The sequence below is a fragment of the Capsicum annuum genome, unplaced genomic scaffold, assembly GCF_002878395.1.
Source record: "Capsicum annuum cultivar UCD-10X-F1 unplaced genomic scaffold, UCD10Xv1.1 ctg2069, whole genome shotgun sequence".
In the NCBI taxonomy this organism is placed as follows: domain Eukaryota; kingdom Viridiplantae; phylum Streptophyta; class Magnoliopsida; order Solanales; family Solanaceae; genus Capsicum; species Capsicum annuum.
Genome location: NW_025826576.1, coordinates 86,673 through 103,817, shown reverse-complemented (window position 1 = coordinate 103,817; position 17,145 = coordinate 86,673). Strand labels below are relative to the sequence as shown.

At 41.4% G+C, this 17,145-nt stretch overlaps 2 protein-coding genes across 2 annotated transcripts; one reads left to right on the top strand and one right to left on the bottom strand.

Annotated features, from left to right (window-relative positions):
* The first annotated feature begins 6 nt into the window (after nt 1-6).
* LOC107877163 (probably inactive leucine-rich repeat receptor-like protein kinase At5g48380) lies at nt 7-2,005 on the top strand. Its single transcript, XM_016723884.2, has 2 exons — nt 7-687; nt 937-2,005. Exons 1-2 carry the CDS (start codon nt 358-360, stop codon nt 1,831-1,833), a joined length of 1,227 nt encoding a protein of 408 aa, XP_016579370.2. The 5' UTR covers nt 7-357; the 3' UTR covers nt 1,834-2,005.
* A 3,032-nt stretch (nt 2,006-5,037) lies between these two features.
* Nucleotides 5,038-6,514, bottom strand: LOC107876302 (protein ASPARTIC PROTEASE IN GUARD CELL 1-like). The gene has a single exon (XM_047402398.1). It carries the CDS (start codon nt 6,018-6,020, stop codon nt 5,205-5,207), a length of 816 nt encoding a protein of 271 aa, XP_047258354.1. The 5' UTR covers nt 6,021-6,514; the 3' UTR covers nt 5,038-5,204.
* Between the last annotated feature and the right edge of the window lie 10,631 nt (nt 6,515-17,145).

Below are 17,145 nucleotides of genomic sequence, written 5' to 3'. Positions count from 1 at the left end.
TTTGCAGGAATACAATGCTGGCATCCTGATGAGAACAAGGTTTTAAGCATTAGTCTTCCAGACATGGGACTAATCGGCGAGTTTCCACTAGGCATTCGAAACTGCACTTCTTTAATTGCTCTAGATCTTTCAAGCAACAAGCTATATGGCACCTTCCCTTCGGATATATCAAAATTTATCGGATTTGTTGTAACACTTGATCTCTCGAGCAACGAATTCTCAGGCGCAATACCTGTTAGCCTTGCGAATTGTCATTTTCTTAATAACCTCAAATTAGAGAACAATTAACTAGAAGGTCAGATCCCACCGGGAATTGGCTTGTTAGGTCGACTCAAGACGTTTAATGTTGCCAACAACATGTTGACAGGGCCAGTACCAAGGTTCATAAATGTCAATTTTCCAGCTGAAAGTTATGCAAATAATCCAGGACTTTGTGGTGAACCTCTGGAACCATGTGTTGCAGTTGGGAACCATCATTTTCGATTTAAAACCGTATTGAGCCGTCGTGTTCTGTTTGTTTGTGGCTTTCTGACGGGTTGGTCGCTTTCAACATTAGTTGGTATCTATCTTTTTTTCTTAGGCTTACCTGGTGTAAAAAAGATTCTTCTATTGATCAAGAACAGAACAAAAGTAATGGTGATTGCTGGAAATGAATGGCCTCTAGAAGAAGTAAACAACCACCCAAAGGTAAACATTTTTCTTGCTCTCAACCATCTTTTTCCAAATAAAGTGAAACATATCTAGAATCTATGAGTAAATGTCTACTTAAACTTCTCATTTTACTCTTAGTGACAAGCTTTTATAGCCAGACAAGTTTCAAAAATTTCCTTTTTTTTTTCTTCTTAAAATTTGCTCCTAGCCAAACTACTTACTCAAACTGTTGTTGTAGAGGAAAAATAAAAAATGTACTAATGGTAGATATGTTCTTTTCCGCAGAATTTAAATCTGGAGATGTTTGTTACAAGAATGAGTTTTGTTGAACTATCAAAAGCGACTTCGAATTTCGGCCAAGACAATGAAATCGGGAACGGAATGCTGGGAAAAGTGTACAAAGCACTGGTCCCAAATGGATGGACAGTTGCTATAAAGAGGTTCCATGTTTCGGAAGATTTGGAGGAAGAGTTTGTTTCTGAGATCACGACTCTGCGTAGTCTGAGGCATCCGAATTTGCTGCCTCTAATTGGATTTTGTTCTGAGAGGAACGAGCGGCTTCTAGTTTACAAGTACATGAGTAATGGAAACTTACATGAGTGGTTGCACTCAACCGATGACAATGCAAGACTTTTGGACTTTCCTCTAAGGGTTAAAATTATTGTTGGCGTCGCGAAAGCCCTGGCTTGGCTTCATGATGGTGGAAATTTTCATGTTGTGCATAGTAACATAAGCTCACAATGTATCTTGCTCGATGAAAATTTTGATCCCAAGCTGTCCAATTTTTGGGAGGCAACCCTTGCAAAAACAAATGACATAAATTCAAACTTGAGTCTATTGCCAATAGTCGAGTCTTTCGACTTTACAACATACAAGAAAGATGTCTATCGATTTGGGGTTGTGCTTCTCGAGCTTTTAACGCGGAAAGAATCTTACGAATTGAGCTGCTCAAGTCTAAATTTGTCCAGCAGCTCTTTCGCCGGTCCTCTTGACGTGGATAAACTACTGTTAGGCCAAGGATTTGATGACATGGTAATGCAGCTACTTGAACTCGCAAGTAACTGTATGAAATTCATTCCTGACCAAAGGCCAACAATGCTACAAGTGAATCTGACAGTTGCTGCAATTGCTCGAGTCCACGACCAAACAGGGAACCCTGAGATACAGTTGCACGTGGACTAGAAGCAGGGGCGGAGAAACCATCTTAAATACGAGTAGCTTTGGCTCAAACCATGTATTTGTGTTAAAGGAACCATTTCATATGTATAAATAATCCATCTAGATTGACCCTGTTTTCTATGGTTTTTTCACGTGGAATAAATATGTTTTCTTGAATGAGAATAAATATTCAATAGATGCATGCACTAAAAGGAGCGGTACAATAAATTTTCTTTAATTTTATTTATTGCTGGAATTCAGGTTTATATGGCACAAAAAATAACTAATTTTTTCATGTAGAATTTTGTTTTAATGATGAATCTAGTTGATTTATTTTAGAAGATAACAACTTTAAGTCGAGTGATTTTACTGATTCAAATATTAGTTTAATGACTTTGTTAGATAAATTCTCTCAGTTGACTGACCTTTCGAGATATTAACTCTTAGATTGTACGACGACAACAACAACAACAACAACATAAACATACCCAGTATAATCCCACTAAGTGGGATTTGGGGAGGGTAAGTGTACGTAGTCCATAACACTACCTCGAATATGAGATAGAGAGGTTGGTTCCGAAAGACCCCCAGCTCAAAATAAAACAATCTAGACAAGGAATAGTAAAAGGACAAGACTCGAAAGACAGCGTATTTGCTGCCATATCAAAATTTAATCCTATACTTGGAGTTGATTACTTCCTATAAGTGCGAGGCCATGGTACCATGGAACAAAAGCCAGACAGAACAACCCGTAGTGTGCACAACGACTCGCTGTTGTTTTAGTAACAACAAATTATTCGGGTCTCGATGACCCAAGTACTTCTTTACAATGGGTAAATTTGGTACAAAACCCGGATCCTCTATATAGCAAGTGTCGAAAGTTCCAACTGGAGCATTAAATAAAGGAATCTCTACTACTTCTTGTCTGAACGTGTCACGGAATACATTATAAAAATCTCGAGGGAAACGGGTAACAATTGTTCCGGTATCAACCATGCAACCACCGAATTTGTCATTTCTAAAATTCCAAATTGATGGGTTCAATGGGATTTCCTTATCGTTGATAAAAACTTTATAAAGGTTGATGAAATAAATGTGGTGTATTCGAAATTTGGTAGTAGCTTTGCTGATGTTTTTTTCTCAAATGACGTTTTGTGGAAGCTCAGTGTTGATCCTTTTATGGAGTAAGTTCCCGGTAGACACATGGCCATAATATCCGCCTCAAATTGCGACGGTAAAGAATATTCACCACTCAACACTCTACGCCCGATGTCAGCAATTCCGGAATAATCACCACTAAAATAAGGCGTTCCGTGAATAAAAGTAATCTCCTCCGCTGCAATCCAACCTCTTGTGCTTGACCCATCCTCATATTTCACATTGTAGAGACACTGACCCCGAGTACATATATAGCTCTTGGACTTGACTAAACATCTTGTACTTTTTGCAATGCAATCGGGTTCCTGATATGTTCCGGAATTAGTTGAAACATATGAAGGATGTTTTTGTTTGTAACATTTATTTGCTCCACATTGCCACCAAACTAAGTCACTGCTAGTGTCTATTAGTAGTGCCAATTGTAAAAGATGCAACACACTCACCACTTAGGAGAAGTTTACTTGTTTTCTTCGGAACCTTGTCGCGGGACCTTCTATTGATCTCACGCTAGCCGTGTGGCCTTGTCAGTGTTCTGTTTGAACCAATCACATTACCGTTTGCAAGAATCGATGTCAAATGATTTGCTCTAGCTTGACAATGAGCTAGCTTACTTTCAAGTGGCGAGTCATAGTCCTTGAACTTTGACTTTCCAAATAAATGACGATTGAAAAGGGTAAAAATATAGGATGACATTGGAGGATCAGGAAGTTTGGTTGGATCAATAGACATAAATCTTTTTTAGCTTCCAATATGTAAGTGGAGCTCAGGGATAAAGAAGATTTTTCATTGCCCAAAACTACTAGAAAAATTGAAAAAATAATTGAAATCAAAAGGTGATTATGGAGAAAATTTTCCATTGGTATAGAATTTATTGTTCTAATTGCTTGATTTGTTTGAGATATGCTACTGATGCTTGCTCTCATCTATATAAACTAGTTTATATGTTGTCATAATAGGAAGAAACATAGGAGTTAGATTATGTTATATTCAATTCTCTTTGACCAAAATAAAAATGCCTTAAGTTGCAACATCCATTGTGGGAGGGTTGATTTTTTTTTCTTTGAAAAGGAAAAAAGACACTGACCAAAATTTTGAGATGCATTTTTTCATTATAATAATGTGAGTAAAATTGCAGATTATAGTACTTTCTGTATAGTTTTTGCATATTAAATCATGAATTAATTTAATTTAATTTAATTTAACTATGAAAATTAGTTAATTTTACTTCCGAGAAGCAAAATTAAAATGTAAGGAATATTATTTTGTCAAATAAATAAGAAAATGCTTTTTTCAAGAATCATTCCTATACATTCCTATACATTTGATAGGGTTTAAGCTAAAATCACCCGAGCCCATAGAAGAAGGATATTTTTAGCCAAATTTTCCTTGTTTTCGAACAATCTTCGTAAGAAGGATATTTTTATCTTTGAATCAAGAACCGGTAAAGTTGGTGTTGTGTGAGTAGGAGGTCATAGGTTTAAGCCTTAGAAACAGCCTTTGACAGAACTGTAAGATAAAGCTGTACCGGGCCATTTTTTGAACCATGCACATGGGGGCTCAGTGCACCGGACTGCCCTTTTTAGTAAAGGAAAATAGGAAGCATAGTGGCAGTGATCGTTTTTTCTTTGTGTCATTTGGTTTTATAGAAGACTTCTTTTTGTAAAACAAGAAAAATACAGTTATTATGACTAACTCTTAAGACTTTATAGATAAAAATTCTGGCGCCTCTAACTAGAATCAACAGGTTGGAACCTTGATTTCTATGGTTTCTTCGTATAGTAAGAAACATATGACTTCCTGAATACTTACTTGTGGTTGAAATTCATTTTTGTTGTTCTATGAAACAATTCCCATAGGAATATTATAATAAGTACAATTATGGAAACAATCTATAGGAAAATACTTTCAACTGTGCTTTTCATATAACATCTCTAGACCTTTCAAGCAACAAGATATATGGAGCCATCCCTGTAGATATATGAAAACGCATGTTTTGATTTCTTGAGCAACGAGCTCTAAGGTGCGATGCCAGGTGATATTGCGAATAGCTCTTTTTATTGAAGCTCCAATTTAGATCGACTGAAGACATTTAGTGTAGCCAACAACATGTTAACAGGACCAGTGTTTTTTTATATTGTAAATATAGAGTTTATCTTTATTTAGGATTGATGAAAAATAAAGAAAGAAAAAGATTAAAGACAAAATTAGATTGCAACATATAGAAATTTCATAGATACTCAATTACATGCATCTAGCTCAAAAGACAAAGTATTTGCTGCAGTATCGAAAGTTAATCCTATACCTTGGAGTTGAGTACTTCCAATAAGTGCAACGCCACTGTCCCATGGCATAAGACAGAATAGCCCCCTAATGTGCACCACGACTCGCAGTTGTTTCAGTAACAGCAAATTATTCGGGTCTCGGTGGCCGAAATACATCTTTACAATGGGCAAATTTGGTACAAAACCAGGATCCTCTATAAAGCAAGTGTCAAGAGGTCCAACTGGAGAACCAAACAACGGAATCTCCACTACTTCTTGTTTGAATGTGTCACGGAATACAGTATAAAAATCTCGAGGGAAACGGGTAATAACTGTTCCTGTATCAACAATGCAACCACTGTGTATGCCATTTCCAAGATTCCAAATTGATGGATCCAGTGGGATTTCCTTATCGTTGATAAAAACTTTATAAAGATTGATGAAATAAAAGTAGGGAATACGGAATTTGGTAATATCTCTGCTGATATTTTCTTCGGTTGTGTGGAAACTAATTGTTGATCCTTTTATGGAGTAAGTTCCCAGTAGACACATGGCCATAATGTCTGCCTCAAATTGCGATGGTAAAGAATATCCATCACTCAACACTCTACGCCCGAGGCACGCAATTCCAGAATAATAACCACCAAAAACTGGTTTTCCACTCGTTTGATCCTTTCCACATCCAAAATGAATTCTTTCCTGATTTTGGTCTAAAACAAAAGTAATCACCTCCTCTGCCATCCAACCCGTTGTTCTTGATCCACCCCCATATTTCACATCATAGAGACACATAACGTTCTGAGTACATACATATTTCTTGGACTTGACAAAACAACTCTTTTTTTGTGCAATGCAATGGAGTTTCCAATATGTTGTCGAATTAGTTGAAACATATAAAGGATCATTTTGTTTGTAACACTTATTTGCTTCACATGGTCCACATTGCCACCAAACTAAATCACTGCCAGTCTCTACTAGCAAGTGACTTCTAATTTGATCGGAGCCAATAGTAAAAGATGCAACATACTCACCATCTAAGAGAAGTGTACATGTTGTTTTCGAATCCTTGTCGCGGGCCCTTATATTCTCACGCGTACCATGTGGCCTTGTCAGGCTTCTGTTCGCACCAATCACATTACCATTTTCAAGAATCGATGCCAAATGATTTGCTCAAGCTTGACAACGGGCTAGCTTACTTTCAAGTAACGAGTCATAGTCCTTGAACTTTGACTTTTCAAATAAATTGCGACTGTAGATGGAAAAAGTATAAGATGGTATCGGAGGATCAGGAAGCTTGGTTGGATCAACAGACATTAATATTTTTCTAGCTTCCATTGCCCAAAACTACTAATAAAATTGAGAAAATAATTAAAATCAAAATGTGAATATGAGGAAATTGTCGATCAGTATGAAAATTATTTTTCTAATTGCTTGATTTATGAAAATTATTGTTCTAATTGCTTGATTTGTTTGAGATATGTCTATTGCTTCTTGCTCTCATCTGTATAAACTAATTTATATATTGTCAAAATAAGAAGAAAATCAAGAAACATAGGAATTAGATTATGTTATATTTAATTCTCTTTGACTTTCTCTCTTTTTCTTCAAAGTTAAATAATCTAGACTTTGACTAGAGGGTTGAATTTTTTTTTTAATAAAGGGAAAATGGTTTCTGGCAAGAGGGATTAATTATCGTCCTCGGATTAAGGATTTGAAATGGACTGAAAAGGAAAATAGGTCAAACAAATTGAGATGTAAAGAATATTAATTTGTCAAATACATAAGAATATCCTTTTTTCAAGAATCATTACTAAATTGAGAGCATGAAGTCTCATGAGATCATTTACCAAAACTTAAGGTCTGAATGTAGAACAATTCTAAATTAATTTCACAATTTTCTTAATTACTTTACATGAAATATTCTTTATTTTTGGATATTTTTGGCCTAGTATGATTTGATAGTGTTGAGCTAAAAGCACTCGAGCCCATCTAAAAGAAGGCAATTTTCAGCCATATTTTCCTTGTTTTGGAACAATCATTATAAGAAGGATATTTTTATCTATGAATCAAGAATCGGGAAAGTTGCTGTCATGTGATCGGGAGGTCATAGATTCACGTGTTGGAAACAACCTCCAGCACAAATGCAAGGTAAGACTGCGTACAATAGATCGGCCCCTTCCCTGAACCCTGCACATAGCGAGGGCTTAGTGCACCAACTGTCTTTTTTAGAAAAAGAAATATGAAGCATAGTGGTAGTGATCGTTTTTATATGTGTCATTTGGTTTTATAGAAGACTTCTTTTTGTAAAACAAGAAAAATTCAGGTCCGCACAAAAGACAATATCATCAATGTATACAGATAATGGAGAAAACATGGAATTGTACTGCCATCACTTTAATTCCTAAGGTTCCTTCACCAACTAAGGTGAAGGACTTTAGACCAATTTCCTGTTGTTCCACTGTGTATAAAATTGTTGCAAAGATACTTGCTAATAGGATAAAGCAAGTGTTGAATGGTCTTATTGGTTGCTCACAGTCAGCTTTCATTGAAAGCATAGCTATTACAGTCAATATCTTGCTCGGTCATGAGCTTTTCAAGGGATACACTAGAAAAAAATATTTCTCCTAGATGTGTTCTTAAGGTGGATCTTAGAAATGCCTATGATACTCTTGAGTGGCCTTTCCTAAAAGCTATGCTGATTGAGCTGGGTTTCCTCACAAATTTGTAGGTTGGATCATGGAATGCGTATCTACAGTTTCTTACTGCTTCATGATGAACGGTGGACTTACAAAGCCATTCCAGGCTAGGGGGGGCTTGAGGCAAGGGGATCCCATGTCCCTTTACCTCTTTGTGATATCTATGGAATATCAACATAGAGAAATGCAAGATCTAGCAAAACAAAAGCAGTTTTATTTTCATCCAATAATGCAAGAGATTTAATTTGATTTATATGTGTTTTGCAAATGATTTACTGATGTTTTATAGGGATGATATGGAATCTATTACTCTACTTCAACATACTTTCCATAAGTTCTCAAGTGCTTCTGGGTTGGAGACTAATGCTGAAAAGAGCTTTATTTATATGACAGGTAAGTAACAACTTGAAAACTGAGATATTACAAGCCTTAGGATGTGTGAAGGGTCTTTACCATTCAAATATCTTGGTGTCCCTCTCTCTACCAAGAAGTTAACTATTGCACAATGCATGCCTTTGGCTGAGAAGTTTTCTGCCAAAATTAGGTGTTGAACAGCTAGATTAGTATCATACTCTGGCATCAAAGCAGTACTGTTTGGTATACAAAGTTATCGGGCACAGATCTTTATCTTGCCTAAGAGAGTGGTTAATTTGTTAGAAGCTACTTGCAGAACTTTCTTGTGGAATGGAGAAGGTGAATAATCCAAGAAGGCATTGATTGCTTGGGACAAAAAATGCCAACAAGGTTCAGCAGGTGGCTTAGATGTTATTGACTTGAAGCTTTGGAATAAAGCAGCCATATTGAAACATTTGTGGCTGTTTCAAAAAAGAAAGATACTATGTGGATCAAATGGGTGCATTACTACAATGTTAAGAGCAGGAAGCTAGAATTGATGCCCATAAACAAAAATGCAGCATAGGTGGTGAGGAAAATAATTGATAGTAGGCAGATGATGTAGCCACAACTGCAGGCTCAAGGGTCACTGATGCAAGTTTTAGATAAGCTGGAACATGGAAGTTTTCTATCAAGCAAGCTTATCTGACCTTGCAACCATAGTAATCTAAAGTCTCATCAAAGATTATCACATTGCATAAACCGTTCATCCCAAGTTTAATCTATGGCTGGGAATGCATCAGAGATTAGCAACAGTTCACAGACTTCATCGAATTGGTATCCAAGGTCCCCATGATTGCATCTTCTATAGTCAGGAAATCGAATCGTTTGATCATCTGTCCTTTATGTGTGATTAAAGTAAGCAGGTGTGGACTAAATTGTTGGTTTGGTTAGGCATCACCAGGAACATTCGGACTTGGACTCAGGAACATGACTGGATTTGTACAGTAGCAAAAAGAAAGACGGGACATGCTGCAATAATTTGCTCTACTATTGTAATGCCTCTGTATTGTATCTGGAGAGACAGAAATGTGATGAGATTTCACAAAGGTCAGATCATCATGGCAAAAAGTAGCAAGGTCACTGTAATGCACATCCACATCTAGAGGAGGAGCTATCCACATCTAGGTGAGGAACATAGCTGCTTGATAGAATGCTTTGAGGATGATAGATCATTTCCCTTAACCCATGAAATTCTCTTGTGTTGGGCACGGGCATCTTTAGGCCAAAAATAGCCCAAGGGATCATAGGATGGCTGAGGAGCGGGGAAGGGTAGGTGGTCAAATGGGTGAAATAGTGTAAACGAGCCACTTTTAGGCCAAATTCATGGGTGTTAGCCCACAGTTTCGGGGGTGTGCCCAGGGCCCGGGCGTGTTTTGGGCTGAAAATCAATCAAGGACTCTTAGGTAGGCTAAGGAGTTGGTAAAGGGGAGCCGGCGGGGCTGTTTGGGTGGTCAAATGGGCGAAATGACACAAACGAGCTATTTTCAGCCCAAATTGGTGGGTGTTAGTCCATGGTTCCAGGGGTGTGCCCAGGACCCAGGAGTTTTTTTGGGAAAAAAATCAATCGAGGGCTCCCAAGCAAGATGAGAAGTGGGGAAGGGTAGGTTGTCAGGGATGACAGGGATTTTTGGATGGTCAAACAGGAGAAACGATGCAAATGGGCCATTTTCGGGCCAAATCGGTGGGTGTTAGCCAACGGTTTTGGGGGTGTGCCTGAGGCTCGACCATTTTTTAGGAAAAAAAATTGAGGGATCCCAGCCAGGTTTTGAAGCTGGGGAGGGTGGGCTAGAGGGGTCGGTGGAGCTGTTTGTATGGTCAAACGAGCAAAATATTGCGAATGGTCCATTTCGGGCCAAATTGGTGGGTGTTAGCCCACAGTTCCGGGGGTGTGCCTGGGTCCCGGGCGTCCTTTAGACCAAAGTTCTATTGGTGGCTTCTAGGACGGCTGAAAGTGAGAGAGGTGGGTCCGTAGGGATGTTTGGGTGGTCAAACGGGCAAAACGACGCACATGGGCCATTTTTGAGCCAAATTAATGGGTGTTACCCCATGATTTCGAGAGTGTATCTATGACACAAACGTGTTTTGGGTTAAAAATAAATTGGGGTCTCCCAGGCAGGCTGAACAGTGGGGGAGGATGAGTTGACAGGGCCGTTTGGGTGGTTAAACTGGCAAAACAACGTTAATGAGCTGTGTTTGGGATAAATCAGTGGGTGTTAGCCTATAGTTCCAAGGGTGTGCCCCGGGATAGAGTGTGTTTTGTGTAAAAAATAGTTCGAGGGATCCTAGGTATGCTATAGAGTAGGAGAGAGTAGGCCGACGGGGTCGACAGGGCCGTTTGGGTGATCAAACGGGCAAAACAGCACGAAAGAGCCATTTTCAAGCCAAATCGGTGTGCTATAGACCATCGTTCTGGGAGTGTACCTGTGCCTCGAGCGTGTTTTTGGTAAACAATCAACTAGGGTTTGCAGGCAGGCTGAGGTGCTGAGGAGTGAGCCGACGGGGCCGTTTGGGTGGTTAAACAGGCAAAACACTTCAAATGGTCCATTTTTGGGCCAAATTAGTGGTTGTTAGCCATTTGTTTTGAGTGCCCTAGGCTCGGGTGTATTTTTGGCCAAAAATTAACTAGAGGCTCCTAAGCAGGTTGAGAAGTGGGGAAGGGTGGGCCATCGGGGCCATTTTTATGGTTAAATAGGGAAAATAGAGCGAACGGGCTATTTTTAGAACAAATCAATGGATTTTAGCCAATGATTTCGGGGGTGTGCCCGAGGCCCGATCGTGTTTTGAACCAAAAATTAACCGGGGGATTTCAAAAAGGCTGAGGAGTATGGAAGAGAATAGAGGTATATCGATAGAGTAGGCTGGGCTATTTGGGTGGTCAAACGGGCGAAACAAAGTGAACGAGCCATTTTGGGCTAAATCGATGGGTGTTAGCCAATGGTTCTGGGGGAATGCATGAGGACCGAGCATGTTTTAGATCAAAAATTAGCTGAAGGCTCCCAGGAAGGCTGAGGAGTGGGGAAGGGTGGGCTGGCAGGGACGATGGGGACGTTTAGGTGGCCAAACGGGTGAAATAAGGGCAATTTTCAGGCCTAATCGATGAGTCCACGGTTCTGGGGATATAGTCGAGGGATGAGTGTTTTTGGGTTAAAAATTATTTAAGGGCTCCTATGTAGGTTGAGGAGTAGGAAAGGATGGGCCGGTGGGGTTAGCAGGGTCGTTTGGGATGGTCAAATGGGTGAAATAACATAAATGATCCATTTACAGGGCAAATTGGAGGGTGTAGGCCCACAATTCTGAGGGTGTGCCCGGCTAGGGTGTATTTTGGGCTTAAAATGAGCGAGGGCTCCTAGGTTTATTGAATAATAAGGGAGGGTGGTCCAACGAGGAAGTTTGGGTTGTCAAACGGGCAAGACGGCATGAACGGGCTATTTTATGGCCAAATTGATGGGTGTTAGACCACGTTTCTGGGGGTATGTCTGGGGCTTAGATGTGTTTTGGGCTGAAAATCGATTGAGAGCTCTCAGGCAGGTTGAAAAATGGGAAAGAGTTGGTCAGTGAGGTTTGTTGGGTCGTTTGGGTTGTCAAATAAGCGAAACAGCGTGAATGGGCTATTTTTGGGCCAAATCTGTGGGTGTTAGCCAGCGGTTCTGGGTGTGCCTGAGGAACGGACCCTTTTTGGGAAAAAATCGACTAGGGGAACCCAAGCAGGATGAGGAGTGGGGTAGAGTGGGCGACAGGATTTGCAGTGCTATTCGGGTGGTCAAATAGTGTGAAAAAGCCATTTTCGGGTTAAATTGGTAGGTGTTAGCCCACGGTTTGGGGGATGTGATTGGGCCCAGACGTCTCTGGGTCAAAACTTAATTGAGGGATTTTAGGAAGGTTAAGGAGCGAGGAGGATGAGGCGATGAGGTAGACAGGACCGTTTAGGTGGTCAAATGGGCAAAACAGTGAGAACGGTCTATTTTTGAGTCAAAATCGGTGGGTGTTAACCCATGGTTCTGGGGGTATGCCCGTGGTCCGAACATATTTTTGGAAAAAATTTGAATGAGGGATCCTAGGTGGACTAAGAAGCGGGGGAGGGTAGGCTGACGAAGCCATTTGGGTTGTTAAACGAGTGAACCATTTTTGAGCCAAACCAGTGGGTGTTAACCAACAGTTTTGGGAGTGTGCCCGCGACCCTAGCGTGGTTTTTGCTAAAAATTGATTGAAGATTCCTAGGCAGGTTGAGAAGAGTAGGAGAGTGGGACTGCAGGGTCGGCAGGGTTGTGTAGGTGGTCAAACAGGCGAAATGGCAATGAACGGGCCAAATTGGTGGGTGTTTGTCTACAGTTTTGAGGGTGCGCCTGGGGTCCAAGCATATTTTGGGTTGAAAATTATTTGGGGGCTCCTAAGTAGGCAGAAAAGTGGGAGAGGGTGCACCGGAGGTGCCGTTTAGATGGTCAAATAGGGAAAATGGCTCAAACAGGCAATTTTTGGGCAAAATAAATGGGTGTTAGCCCACGATTCTGGGGTGTGCTCGGGTACTAGGCATGTTTTGGGACTAAAACTAATCAAGGAGTTCCAAGCAGGCTGATAAGATGGGTAGGGTAGCCCGACGAGGTCGATAAAGCTGTTTAGGTGGTCTAACAGATGAAACGGTGAATGAGCCATTTTGGGCTAAATTATTGGGCCATAGATCCGAAGTTGTGCCTGAGGCATGGGCCTGATTGGGGCCAAAAATAGATTGGGGGATCCCAGGAAGATCGAGAAGCGGGAGAGGGTGGGCAGGCAGGTCGAGGGCTGTTTGGATGGTCAAACAGGCGAAACAGCTGAATAGGCTATTTTTGGGCCAAACCGGTGCATTTTAACCCACGATTTCTGGGTGTGCTCAGTGTCCGGCTTGTTTTAGGCTAAAAATTGACCAAGTCCTTCTAGATAGGCTTAGGAGTGATGGTGGTCCGATGGTGTTGATGAGGACGTTTGGATATTCAAATGGGCAAGACGACATAAACTAGCCATTTTGGGGCCAAATTAGTGGCTTCATCCTACGGGCATGTGTTCGGGACCCAATATATTTTGGGTTAAAAATTAGTGGGGGGCTCCCAGGAAGGTTGAAGAGTAGGGAGGGTGGGCCGATGGGGTCGACGGGTCCATTTGGATGGTCAAACGGGTAAAACGACATGAATGGACCATTTTAGTCTAAATTAATGGGTGTTAGCCCATTGTTTCAAGGATATGCCTTAGGCTTGGGCGTGTTTTGGGTTGAAAATCATCCAGGGGCTCCCAGAAAGTGTTAGGGGTGGGGAATGATGGGTCAGCAGGGCCATTTTAGTTGTCAAATGGGCAAAACGGCATGAACGAGCCATATTTTGGCCAAATTGGTAGGTGTTAGCCCACGATTCTAGAGAGTTCCCAGGGCCCTAGCATGTTTTGAGTTAAAATTCAACCCAGGGCTTCCAAAAAGGTTGAAGAGCAGGGAAGGGTAAAATAGTAGGGCCGACAGAGTCATTTTAGTGGTCGAATGGGCAAACTAGCGCAAACGGGCTATTTTTGGGCTAAATCGGTGGGTGTTAACCCACGATTCTAGGGATGTTATTAGGGCTCGAGCATATTTTATACTAAAAATAGACTGAGAGATCCCAGTAAGGTCGAGGAGTAGGAGATAGTGGGTCAACGACGCCAACAGGGCCATTTGGACAGTCAAACAGGCAAAATGATGCGGCCAAGCCATATTCGGGCTAAATCGGTGGGTTTTAGCCCATGATTCTAACGGTGTACCTAGGTCCTAAGAATTTTGTGGGCAAAAAAATTGATGGGGGTTCCTAGGTAGACTGACGAGTAGGGAAGGGTGGGTCAGCGGGGTCGGTGGAGCCATTTGCGTGGTCAAATAGGAGAAACAGTGTGAACAAGTCATTTTTTGGCCAAATCGATGGGTGTTAGCCCATTTTTTGAGAAGTGTACTAGTTTCCCGGGAGAATTTTTGGGCCAAAAATTAATCGAGAGCTCCCAGGGAGGCTGAGAAGAAGGGTAAGGTGGGTCAGCAAGGTCGGCGGGGCACTTTGGGTGGTTGAATGGGCGAAACAGCATAAACGGATAATTTTTGGTCTAAATCGATAGGTGTTGCGCCAGTGTTTTGGAAGTGTGACCAGGGATCTTGCATTTTTTGATAAAAATTGAATGAGGGTTCTCAGGCAGGTTAAGGAGCAAGGAGGGTTTGTTGACGTGGTCGGCGAGGCCATTTGTATGGTCAAACGGGCAAAATAGCGTGATTGGGCCTTTTTTGGGTCAAATTGGTAGGTTATAGACAACGATTCTAGGGGTATGTTCCAGAGGTATCCTAGGAAAGCTGAGCAGTGGGTAATGGTGGGCCGGCGAGGCCATTTGGATGGTCAAACGAGCAAAACAACATAAATGATCATTTTTTGGGCCAAATTGGTGGGTGTTAGCCCACAGTTCTAGCGGTGTGTATAGGAATCGAGCATTTTTTGGGCTCAAAATCGATCGGGGGCTCCTAACAAGATGAGTAATGGGGTAGGGAAGGTTGGCGGGGCTGTTTAGGTGTCAAACAGGAGAAATAACGTGAACAAGCCATTTTTGGGTCAAATTGGTGGGTGTTAGCCCACGATTCTGGGGGTGTGCCTAGGGATCAAGCGTGTTTTGGGCCAAAAATTAGCTAGGACTACCAGAAAGGTTATAGAGTGGGCCAACGGGGCCATTTGGGTTGTTAAATGGGTGAAACAAAGTAATTAGGCCATTTTCGGGCTAAATCGGTGGATGTTAGCCCATGATTCTGAGGGTGTGACATGGGCCCACATGTGTGTTTGGGAAAAATAATTGGGGGATCTCAGTCAGGCTATGGAGCATATAGGGTGGGTCGGTGGGGTCGGCGTGGCCATTTGGGTGGTCAAACGGGTAAAATAGGACGAACGAGCTATTTTTAGGCTAAATCGGTAGGTGTTAGCACCGGTTCTAGGTGTGTTCCTAGGGCTCGAGCGTATTTTAGGTCAAAAATTGATTGGGGGCTTTGAGGCAGGCTAGACAACGGGGAAGGGTCATCTGGCAGGGTCGGCGGGGCTATTTGAATAGCCAAACGGGCCAAACAGCACGAACTGGACATTTTTTAGCCAAATCAGTGTGTGTTAAAATTGATCAGGAATCTCAGGTAGTCTTAGGAGTGAGTGGGTCAACGAGATCGATTCTGTGGTCTAATAGGTAAAATAATGATTTTCGAGCCAAATCTGTAGGTGTTAGCCCATGGTTCTAAGCATGTGCTCAGGGACAAAGCGTGTTTTGGGCCAAAAATCAATTGAGGGATCCTAGGCAGGCTTAGGAGTGGGGGAGGGTGGGACGGTAGGGTAAGAGTTTCTTGTGGTTCGGATGGGCAAAACGATACGAACAGGTGCTCGGGTCCTGAGCGTGTTTTGGTCCAAAAATCAATCGGATTTCCCAAGTAGGTTAAGGAGAGATGAAGGGTGGGGTGGCAGGATTGGAGGGGCCGTTTAGGTGGTCAAACAACCAAAACGATGCGAACGGACTATTTTCGAGCCAAATCAATTGTTGTTTAGCCCACAATTTTGGAGGTGTGCCCGAGGCCCAAGCATGTATTGGGAAAAATATTGATTGGGGACTCCTAGATAGGCATAGGAGCGAGGAAGATTGGACCAGCAGGGTCGACGAGGCTATTTGGGTTGTCAAATGGGCAAAATGGCGTGAACGGACCATTTTTGGGCCAAATAATGGATTATAGACCACTATTCTGGGGTGTTCCCGGGAACCGGGTGTATTTTGGGCTAAAAATTTAATGAGGGCTCCTAGGTAGTCTAAGGAGTAGGGGAGGGTGGGACAGCAGGATTAGTGGGTCTGTTAGGTGGTCAAACGAACAAAACGACACGAACGGGCCATTTTCATGCCAAATCGGTAGGTGTTAGCCCACGGTTACTCGTTAAATCTGTGTGTTGTTCTTGATTTCTTTTACTTGTGGTTTGCTTATTATGTCTGAATCCTAACAATTTGTGACACTAATTCATATTCAAAGGTATCCCCACACTATAGAATTGATCACCGCACATATATTAACAAGGAATCATTTGGTTTGGGTCTATACACATAGGAACGACAGTTTAAATTCTAGCCCGAAGGTGCGGGGTATTACATTTGCTTTCAAGAAAGCATTCGAAAACTTTAAATTATGCCTATGTGTTTTACTTATCCTATGTGTAATGCTTTATGAAATTCTCTAATCTATGTTGTGTAATAAAATGCTATTTTGGATTGATTCACATGCCAGTACAATTGTATTGACCCTCTATATTTCAAGATCTAAGGCACAGTTTCAGGGTCCTTCTAAGCCGTAGATTCATTGTTAGAAGTTTACAGTTGGTGAGCCTCCCTTATTTCGGAAGACCTTGTTCCTTTTTGGACATTGTTATTTTATTTTAGTTCGTGGTCTGACTGGGGGCCTTATCCCAGTTTTAAGACTGATGTTGGTTTCATATTCTTAGAGATTTGGTGTCATGTATTTTCAAATGTTTATGAATTAAATTTCGTATTGTTCAGTTGAAGTAAGATAGCGACCATGTTTCTATTTTTACTATGTTTTCTGCATTTCTATATAATATGTGAATGCTGAATATGATTGCCAATTAGAGAGGCTCTCGGGCCTTCATGGTTCAGGAAGCTCGTTACAGCCAGGCCTCGGTTCGGATCGTGACGTCCTTTTATGGAGTAAGTTCCAGGTAGACACATGGCCATAACGTCTGATGCCAGCAACTCCTGCATAATCACTACTATAATAAGGCGTTCCACGCATTTGATCTTTGCTACATCCAAAAAGAATCGTTTCCAAA

Bases quoted from the DNA above. Each gene is read 5' to 3' on its own strand.
- LOC107876302 (XM_047402398.1), bottom strand. From the start codon at position 6,020: ATGTGTCTCTATGATGTGAAATATGGGGGTGGATCAAGAACAACGGGT.
- LOC107877163 (XM_016723884.2), top strand. From the start codon at position 358: ATGTTGACAGGGCCAGTACCAAGGTTCATAAATGTCAATTTTCCAGCT. The intron at 688-936 runs GTAAACATTTTT...TCTTTTCCGCAG, and splicing joins AAGTAAACAACCACCCAAAG to AATTTAAATCTGGAGATGTT.